At 44.2% G+C, this 10,696-nt stretch overlaps 1 protein-coding gene across 1 annotated transcript; it reads right to left on the bottom strand.

The window, feature by feature from the left end:
- Positions 1–4,583: 4,583 nt before the first annotated feature.
- TEX43 (testis expressed 43) lies at positions 4,584–7,797 on the bottom strand. Its single transcript, XM_047094035.1, has 3 exons — positions 7,685–7,797; positions 7,039–7,156; positions 4,584–4,984 (listed from the first exon to the last, which is right to left on the bottom strand). The coding sequence occupies exons 1-3, from the start codon at positions 7,795–7,797 to the stop codon at positions 4,775–4,777; spliced, it is 441 nt and encodes a 146-aa protein (XP_046949991.1). The 3' UTR covers positions 4,584–4,774.
- Positions 7,798–10,696: the final 2,899 nt, after the last annotated feature.

Here is a 10,696-nt window from a genome sequence, read left to right as displayed (position 1 = left end):
TTCTGCCCTCCCCTGCTCGTGCTCTCTACCTCTCTCTTTCTCTCTCAAAAATAAATAAGCGTGGAATATAAAATTAAATTAAATTCAATTAAAAATAATAAATTTTTGGTCTTGGGCAATGCAACGGAGACCTCTTCTGGTCAAGAAGCAGACGTCTTTGGCTGAGAACTGACCTGAAAAAAGTTAGGGTGGGAAGAAGTGGCGAAGGAAAAGATGGAATATGAAATAGGTTTAGTGAAAGAGTTGACAATGCATTAAGTGAGGAATTCTGACAAGCAGAGCAGGGAGAGGGCTGATCCCACACATGGGGAGCAGTGTGTGCAGATAATTTATAAAGGCATAAGGATGTAAATAAGACTCATTCATAACTCGACCATCCAGAAATTACATTATAAACATTCTGATCCACTGGCTTCCGGCATTGTTTTCCAGTGACGTACATTCTCTTTTACGCGCAAAACTGGGTAAGCCCGGGTTTTTTCATTCAGTGTTTTATCACACTTCTTTTTCCATATTCTTTTTTTTTTTTATGTTTATTTATTTGAGGGAGACAGAGCCTGAGTGGGGGAGGGGCAGAAAGAGAGGGAGACCCAGAATCTGAAGCAGGTTCCCGGCTCCGAGCTGTCAGCATAGAGTGCCCACACAGGGTTTGAACCCACGAACCGTGAGATCATGACCCGAGTGGAAGTTGGACGCTTAACCCACCGAGCCACCCACGCGCCCATCGGTGAGTACTTTTATACTGGTGTCTATACCGCCAGGGCCCCAGTCAGTGCACTGACACACACACAGCATGGTGAGCAGGGTGCTGGCCACATTCCAGCTGCTGCTCAATTTCTTTGCCGGACTCTCCTCTGCCAGACCTGCTCTTGGTGGCCCCTTGGCCCACCAGGAAGCTAACTAGTAAAGATCAAGTATGATCACCAATGTTCTCAGTACATGAAAAACACATCAACTGGCATTTTTGACTTTGGAAATCCCAGAGATTTCTTGTCCAAGATGGAACTGCTCCTGTTCAGGATGTCATGTCAGCACACGGAAATGCTCTTCCTGGTCAGAAACACAGTATATCCGGCCAATCCTCAAGGCCAAGCCAACCATGGATTATATACTTACTTCCTTATTTCTTATTATTTTTTTAATGTTTATTTATTTTTGGGACAGAGAGATCACACGCAGGGGAGGGGCAGAGAGAGACGGAGGGGCAGAGGGAGACAGAGAATCCAAAGCAGGCTCCAGGCTCCGAGCTGTCAGCATAGAGCCCGACGCGGGCCTCGAACTCACGAACTATGAGATCATGACCTGAGCTGACCTGAGCTGAAGTTGGATGCTTAGCTGACTCAGCCACCCAGGCGCCCCCCCCTTGTTTCTTATTCTTTATCCTATACAAGCTTCTTGCCTTCTGTCCATTCTGTAGTTCTCAGGGAAGGCAGTCCACCTAAAGTATTAGAGTTTTTTGTATCACCTAAATTCTTCTCTTTAATAATTTTTTAATATCCGGTATATATATATATTTACTTTATCTTTATTATATGTATATATATATTTACTTTATATATATATTTACTTTACTGATCTTTAAGTTGGTCCTAAGTGGACATCTATATCCTTTTTTATGATAATTTCCTTCATATGGTAATCAGATATGAACACTGCCTGAATGAAGCATAGTTTAGACTCACTATGATCTTTTTTTTTTATTTTTTTAATGTTTTATTTATTTTTGAGACAGAGCAAGACAGATCATGAACGGGGGAGGGTCAGAGAGAGAGGGAGACACAGAATCCGAAGCAGGCTCCAGGCTCCCAGCCGTCAGCACAGAGCCCGACGTGGGGCTCGAACTCACAGACCGTGAGATCATGACTTGAGCCGAAGTCAGATGCGTAACCGACTGAGCCACCCAGGCACCCCTCACTATGATCTTTTAAAAAAAAGCTGAGGTACGGGGCACCTGGCTGGCTCACTTGGCATAACATGCGACTCTTGATCTCAGGGTTGTGGGTTCAAGCCCAACACTGGGTGTAGAGATTACTGAAAAACAAAGAAAATCTTGGGACGTCTGAGTGACTCAGTCAGTTAAGCGTCCAACTCTTGATTTCGGCTTAGGTCAGGATCTCACGGTTCGTGGGACTGAGCCACGTTGTCAGATTGGATCCTGCTCGGGATTCTCTCTCCTCTCTCTGCTCCTGTCCTGCTTGTTCTCTCTCTCCGTCTCAATGAAAAATAAGTAGTGCCTGGGTGGCTCAGTCAGTTGAATGTCTGACTTCAGCTCAGGTCATGATCTCATGGTTCACGGGTTCGAGCCCCAAATTGGGCTTCCTGCTATCAGCACACAGCCCACTTCAGATCCTCTGTCCCTTCTCTCTCTGCCCCTCCCCTGCCCACGCTGTCTCTCAAAAACAAATAAAGTCATTAAAAAATAAAAATAAAAACATTTAGCAATGAGTAAGTAAGCTTTAAACAATAAAGTAAAAAGAAAATCTTTAAAAAGTTTGTGGTAAAATGTACAATTCAGTGGCAGTAAGTACATTCACCTTGTTGTGCAACCATCCACTTCCAGAACTTTTTCACCATGTCAAACTGAAACTCTGTACTCATTAGACGGTGACCCTATTCTCTCCTCCTCTGTAGCCTTTGGGACTGCTATTTCTTCCTTTCTCTAGGAATTTGACTATTCTAGGTATCTAGGTATCTCATACAAGAGAAATTATACAATGTTTGTCCTTTTGTGTCTGGCTTATTCATTAGCATGTTTTCAAGATTCCTCCATGTAATAGTATGTATCAAATTTTTACTACATTTTGCGGCTGAGTAATATTCCATTGCATGCATATACTGCATTTTATTTATATATTCATCTGTTAGTGGACATTTAAATTATTTCCCTGTTTTGGCTACTGTGAATAATACTACTAATGAACATTGACAGACAAATACCTGTTTGAGTCCCTGCTTTCAATTCTTTTTTTTTTTTTTAATTTATTTAGCTTATTTTGAGAAAGAGAGAGAGAGAGAGAGACAGAACACGGGAGGGGGCATAGAGGGAATCCCAAGCAGGCTCCATACTGTCAGCGTGGAGACTGATGTGGGGCTCGAACTCACCAACCAGGAGATAATGACCTGAGCCAAAATCAAGAGTCAGGCGCCTAACTGACTGAGCCACCCAGGCATCCCAAATCTCTCTTTTTTTAAAGACTTAAAAATAATTTTTTAACATTTATTTATTTTTGAGAGAGAGAGAAAGAGTGTGAACAAGAGAGGGGCAAAGAGAAAGAGAGAGAGAGAGAGAGAGAGAGAGAGAGAGAGAGAGAGAGAAAGATACATAACCAAAGCAGGTTCCAGGCTCTGAGCTGTCAACACAGAGCCTGATGCAGGGCTCGAACTCACCAACCAGGAGATAATGACCTGAGCCAAAATCAAGAGTCAGGCGCCTAACCGACTGAGCCACCCAGGCATCCCAATTCTTTTTTTAAAGACTTAAAAATAATTTTTTAACATTTATTTTTGAGAGAGAGAGAGAGAGAGAGAGACAGAGTGTGAACAAGAGAGGGGCAGAGAGAGAGAGAGAGAGAGAGAGAGAGAGAGAGAGAGACACAATCCGAAGCAGGTTCCAGACTCTGAGCTGTCAACACAGAGCCTGATGCAGGGCTGGGACTCACAAACCACAAGATCATGACCTGAGCCGAAGCCGGATGCATAACTGACTGAGCCACCCAGCCGCCCCTTTAAGACTTTTTAAAGTTATCTCTACACCCAATGTGGGGCTCAAACACACAACCCCAAGATTAAGAGTTGAAAGATCTACAGACTGGGCCAGCCGCGTGCCCCCCTGCCTTCAATTCTTTTAGGCATATACCCAGAGGTGGAAATGCTGGATCATGAGGGAATTCTTCTATGTTTAACTGCCTGAGAAACCACTACACCGTCTTCCACAGTGGTGTACCATTTGCATATGGTCGTCTTTACGTTTTTGAATTATGTTTATCCATTCTTTGCTACAGGAAATTGATACTTAGATACAGTGAGCCGGTAGAAAATCATGCGGTGTATCAAAGAGGTATCTGCCAAACTGCCAGTTACCATGGTGATGAGTTACCAGGATGCAGAGACTTGGTGGGGGGAAGTGTGTTGGCGAGGTGGGGCAGGAACATGGCGTTGGGGCAGTCGGAAAAGTAGGCGAAACAATCCCACGTCCTGCCACTCTGTTTCAGCTTGGCTTGTCTGAGGCTGAGTTTTGGAGGGGATGAACAACGAAGGGGTGAGGACAAGACAAAGAGGAACACGGTGAGGATAGATGGTTGGATTGGATGCATCCTCGGGTTCTTCAGTATTTGGCGTGAAATTAATTTCAGGGAGAGTTTGCCTTGCCTCCCCACTTTATCTTAGATGTTTGCAGAGCCTATCTCCTTTCAAAAGCCTTTATAAAGTAGACAGGCTCTTGGGTGGGTCAGAAGGTCCAACTTCAGCTCAGGTCATGATCTCATGGTTCGTGAGTTCAAGCCCCACGTTGAGCTCTCTGCTCTCAGCACAGAGCCCGCTTGGGATCCTCTGTCTCCCTCTCTCTCTGCCCCTTCCTCGTTCGCATGCTTTCTTCCTCTCTCAAAAATAAATAAACATTAAAAAAAAAGCTTTCGTAGTATATAAAATGTACAACTGACTTATAGCCTTTAAACAAATGGAACCTGTAGGTGAAATACAATCATACGATGGCCTTCAACATTTATGGGAAAAGGAAGAGATTGAGATTGAAACACCTCGGCACTTTATTCTTTCATCAGACCAGACGCCTCCTGACGCCGTGGGAAATCACAGTGCTTTGGTATTTGGAGAGCGGTGAATGTAGAGGCATATCTGCAATTTTTATTTCTGGTGGGTCTTTCTTTAAGACAACTTTTCGATCTTCCCCATGACAAAGCCTTTCTCTGTGATTCAAAAACAGAGAGTCTTCGAAAGGGCCAGCGTGGATCCCACACACTTCTGCGTGCTAAGGGGGGAAAAATCTGCTATAATTCACACCAAACAGCACTTTATTAGATGAAGATGGAGATTCCCCGATAGTTTTTCTAACTAACCCCGCTAAGGAGGAAGGTCTGAGGGACAGAGCAACATAACATCCCGGCCTTTTTTTTTTTTTTTTTTAACGTTTATTTATTTTTGAGACAGAGAGAGACAGAGCATGAATGGGGGAGGGTCAGAGAGAGAGGGAGACACAGAATCCGAAACAGGCTCCAGGCTCTGAGCGGTCAGCACAGAGCCCGACGCGGGGCTGGAACTCACGGACCGCGAGATCATGACCTGAGCTGAAGTCGGACACTTAACCGACTGCGCCACCCAGGCGCCCCCATCCCCGCCTTTTTTTTAAAGCATGCTCTCTGGCTGGTGTCTGGACCATCCACAAGAGCAGTGTGGACTGCTGACTACTTATGTACTTACTTACTGCTTATGACCGTGTACAAGTCATTTGCCCTGCTGTGAGACTCAATTTTCTCAAATATAAAATGGTCATTTTTTAAAATGTGTATTTATTTTTTTGAGAGAGTGCGAGTAGGGGAGAGGCAGAGAGAGAGGGAGACACAGAATCTGAAGCAGGCCCCAGGCTCCGAGCCATCCGTACAGAGTCCAACGTGGGGCTCGAACTCACAAACCGCGAGATCCCGACCTGAGCTGAAGTTGGACACCCAACTAACTGAGCCACCCAGGCGCCCCTAGGAATCCTAATTTGAAGTCTCCTATTATAGTCTGATTATTACAATAGATTCTATTCCCCTTCAAAGAAACAACTTAGCTTTTCACAAGTGATCAGCTCATCTGAATTTGGAAAATGCTTTGAAAATACTGAATAGCAGCAGTGAATGGGCAGTGAGTCTTATCTGTAAATCTAGCCAAACTGTTCCTGTAGCTCTCAACCCACATATGCAGTACAGCTTTAAAAATGCATGCTCTGTACCACAGCTTTAATATTAATGACATACTTCATTAATATTAATTAGGTCCGGTTTTTTTTTTTTAATTTTCTTTAATGTTTATTAGTTTTTGAGAGACAGAGACAGACAGCGCTTGAGTGGGGGAGGGACAGAGACAGGGGGGAGACACAGAATCGGAAGCAGGCTCCAGGCTCTGAGCCGTCTGCACAGTGAGATCAGGACCTGAGCTGAAGTCGGATGCTCAACCGACTGAGCCACCCAGGCGCCCCTAATTAAGTCCGTTCTTAACTGTGAGTTGGCATTATGTGGACAGAAAGGTAGACAGAGAGCTCTGAAATCTTTTGGAATATCGATTTTAAGTTCATCTTTGGGTTATTTGAATAGATAATGCTATTTAACTCTTCCTTGCAAGTTCACATGAAAGTACATCAAATAGTTTTTGTCAGACAGGAGAATGGTGGTTGCCAGGAGGGAGGGGGAGTGGGGAGACACAAGTCAAAGGGCACAAACTTACCCTTATAAGAATAAGAAGGTCTGAAGATCTCATTTCAGCATGGTAACTGAATACTGTTAATAACACAGTATTGCATACTTGAAAGTTGCAGAGAGTGGATCTTATGTTCACCAGGAGAAAAAAAGAGTTAACTATGTGAGGTGATGAATGTGTTAATTATCTTGAGCCTGGTAATGATTCCACAGTGTGTATGTTTATTAAGTCATCACACTGTGCATTTAAAAAATGTGTATTTCTGTATTATTCCCTATAAAGCTGGAAAAAATAAATATGAATTTAAAAATAGCTTTTGTAGGGGTGCCTGGGTGGTTCCATTGGTTAAGTGTCTGACTCCTGATTTTGGCTCAGGTCATGATCTCAGGGTTTGTGAGTTTGAGTCCCTTGTTGGGCTCTGTACAGACAGCGTGGAGCCTGCTTGGGATATTCTCTCTCTCTCTCTCTCTCTCTCTCTCCATCTCTGCCCCTCTCCCACTCTCTCTCAAAATAAATAAATAAGCTTAAAAAATAGCTTTTGTATAGTTATAGATATGTCTATTCATAGATATATTAAATTATACTATAATTATGAATTTTTTATTATGAACATTTAGAGGAAAATACCTTCAGATTCATGTTCCTGAATTTCATATTTTCTTTCCAAGGCATAACATAACGTCTTGGGATCATCCCGTGCTTTACTGAAAACCGTGGCAAATGAACCCCAGCATTTGGAGCACACCTGGAGATTGGGAAGGCAGGAAGGAAGGATATCTTGTGAGTTAAATATAATTGTTTTAGCATTATTGCTGCATCCATGATGTGTGGATCCCCATAGCTTCAGGACACAGAGCTATGGCACTGTTTGAGGCTCATCTAATAATGAACCCACTAAATCTCCAAGTATCACCAAGAGCCAGAGTCCGGGCTGGATATCTGAGCCTCCAACTGCACGCTGTCCTTTACAATTTGCTCTCAGTTTTCATTTAACCTGATAGTAAGGGAAAAGGCAGCAGACTCCATGATTTTCCCCAGGCCTACAAGAAGTCTCTGACCAGCCACAAAAACCAGCTTCTGAATTTAGTATCTGCTTTACACTCAGGTCAGACTTGCTTTCTCCCTGCATATACATTGTTTCCCTCTGGGACACAAAGTTTTCCATACAGAGGCCAAAGGAAGCACAAAATGTTTGTCCTTATCTTTGTAGCTCTGGGATTGCAAACAGAACAAGGAATAAACCCCCCTCAATCCAGAACGCCCAGGTCCTCACTCATTAGAAGGCTTATATGAACTCTCATCAGTGCAGCTGTTGGCAAGCTTAGGTAAGATAGGACACGTGTCCTTCCCCGAAGCCATCACCTCCAGGAGGGACAGAATTCTCATCTAGAACTTCACTAACGCACTCATGTAATTATGATGACATTGCTGCCTCAGACATCACACTGTTTTGCTAACTTCATAGCAACCCACAGCAGTTACATCAGCAGTTGATTAAGAATGTGGAGTTTTCAGGGGCGCCTGGGTGGTTCAGTCGGTTGAGCGTCCGGACTTTGGCTCAGGTCATGATCTCGCGGTCTGTGAGTTCGAGCCCCGCATCGGGCTCTGTGCTGACAGCTCAGAGCCTGGAGCCTGCTTCTGATTCTGTGTCTCCCCTCTCTCTGCTCCTCCCCCGCCCATGCTCTTTCTCTCTCTTTCAAAAATAAATAAAAACATTAAAAAAAAAGTTAAAGAATTACATGTTTGACATTTCAAAAAAAAAAAAAGAACGTGGAGTTTTCAGCCATTTTTAGTGATGTTATAGCTGCATGACTAAAACGTTCCCATCATGAACAATTTTTCAAAAATGAGGATGCTTCCGGACATAGTACAAATTTGACACAAGCATACTAGATGGCACTCTGGACTGTATCATTATTATTCACAAAGAAGCCCTCCATGTTCACATTCTTTATTTGCCCTTAGCTTATTTTCTTACTTAGGCATAGTGGTTGTGTGTCATTTATGTTTGCTACCGACTGCTTACACACACACTTCATGAGTGGGAGTCAAATATGTTTCGATCCAAGCCAATTCAAGCCATCTTACCCCTGAAGATCTGAGATATATTGCAGAATATTGGAGATTATAAAAACTCATTTTATCACAGCGACTGTGTCTTAGAGGAATGACACTTAAATCGCCATGAGAGGTGGAGGGTTATTAGTAGGTGGAAGGTTATTAGGATTGATCCCATAGCCAGCAAGTAAGAAGTTAGGCTGAGTGGCACCTGGGTGGCTCAGTCAGTTAAAGCATCTGACTTCGGCTCAGCTCATAATCTCACACTTTGTGAGTTCGAGCCCGACATCGGGCTCTGTGCTGACAGTTCAGAGCCTGGAGCTGGCTTCGGAGTCTGGGTCTCCCTCTCTCTCTGCCCCTCCCCTGCTCACACTCTGTGTCTCTGTCTCAAAAATAAATAAATGTTAAAAAAAGATTTAAAAAAAAAAAAAGCCTGAGCATAAGAATTACGGCCAGTTTGGTGAGAGTATTAACTGAATATATACCTGGCAATAGTTTGGATAGACATTTCTTTCTTATTTATTTATTTAATTTGAGAAGGGGTGGGTGAAGGGACAGAGAGAATAGGAGAGAGAGAATCCCAAGCAGGCTCCACACTGTCAGCGCAGAACTGGACCTGGGGCTCGAACTCACAAACCATGAAATCACGACCCGAGCTGAAATGAAGAATCGGACTCTTAACCGACTGGGCCACCTAGGCACCCCTCTTTTTTCTTTTTCTTTTTTTTTTTTTTAAAGTAATCTCCTCACCAAACATGGGGCTCAAACTCACAACCCCAGGACCAAGAGTTGCATTCTCTACCAACTGAGCCAGCCAGAAGCTTCTGGATGGTTAGACATTTCTAGATTTGAATGGGCAGAAAGGTTCAGAGAAGAGTAATTTTAATAGGTAAAAATATAAAGAATCCTCAACGTTGAAGTGTTGGAGAGGACTCCAAACTCTGGCTTGTACCCCAATAGGACCCTCACTCCATTCTGACCAGGTCACCTTGCTTCTGGAGCAGGTCTGGAAGCAGAAGACCTCGACGAATCCCCAAACCCTGCAGTTTCCAGAGGGCATACCGCCTTCCCCAGCAGGACGCTGGTGTTCACCGTCAGTGGTGTGAATCATCAGGCACAAATAAACAAAAGCAGACACAGAGGTGGAGAAATTCCTTCAGGAGAACCTGGCCGTGGATGTACACCTCCACGGGGAGCTGATGGTGAGGACTCCAGGCAGCAACAACAGGTGATTGAGGTGACCGAGGAGCGGATGGGTAGATCCTCGACTTTGAGGTAGTGGCCATGATGCTATTTTACTTATTATTACTATTTTTTAAATGTTTATTATTGAGAGGGAGAGAATACACAAGCAGGGGAGGGGCAAAGAGAGGGGGAGACAGAAGTTCCGAAGCAGGCTCCGCACGGTCAGCACAGAGTTCAACGCAGGGCTCAAATCCACAAACCGCGAGATCATGCCCTGAGCTGAAGACGCTGAACTGACCGAGCCACCCGGGGCCCAAGATGCTATTTTATTTTATTTATTTATTTTTTTTAATGTGTATTTATTTTTGAGACAGAGAGACAGAGCATGAACAGGGGAGGGTTAGAGAGAGAGGGAGACACAGAATCCGAAGCAGGCTCCAGGCTCTGAGCTGTCAGCACAGAGCCCGACGTGGGGCTTGAACTCACGGACGATGAGATCATGACCTGAGCCGAAGTTGGACGCTCAACCGACTGAGCCACCCAGGCGCCTCCCAAGATGCTATTTTAAAGAGGAAGGATCACAGTAAGAGTCTTTTTCATACATGTACTCAGTCCTGGGGTGACCTGGACATGAAAAGAAGGCTTATGGGGCTGTTAGAGCCATCAGCCAACAGCAGTATCCCCATCTTGGGGCTTCTTTTTCCAGAGGCTGCTTTCGGTGGAGTTCACAGGGCTCCATGTGGTACCTTTGTTCCCTAACTTGAACTTGCCACCCATGATACTGAACCTGAATTGCATCTCTTTTGTGAGGTTAAGGCAGTTCTTTCACACTAATGAATAAACCGATCTGGGACACGTCAAAAATCCTGCTGAACATTTGGTATCAATTCCCTCAGCGTATGGCTGCAATGGGTATTTGGAGAATTCCAGGAAGTCACAGTTTCTATACAGAGGTACCGGTGAACACCAATTGATATCCTTCTCTGGGTCATTTCAGAAAGATTTTGCAGTGGGGCACCTGAGTGGCTCAGTCGGTTGAGCG

Source organism: Lynx rufus, unplaced genomic scaffold, assembly GCF_022079265.1.
Source record: "Lynx rufus isolate CCGP_SWC_20201006 ecotype Redwood Valley unplaced genomic scaffold, mLynRuf1.p SCAF_1, whole genome shotgun sequence".
NCBI classification, from domain to species: domain Eukaryota; kingdom Metazoa; phylum Chordata; class Mammalia; order Carnivora; family Felidae; genus Lynx; species Lynx rufus.
This window is presented reverse-complemented; position numbering and strand designations above follow the sequence as displayed.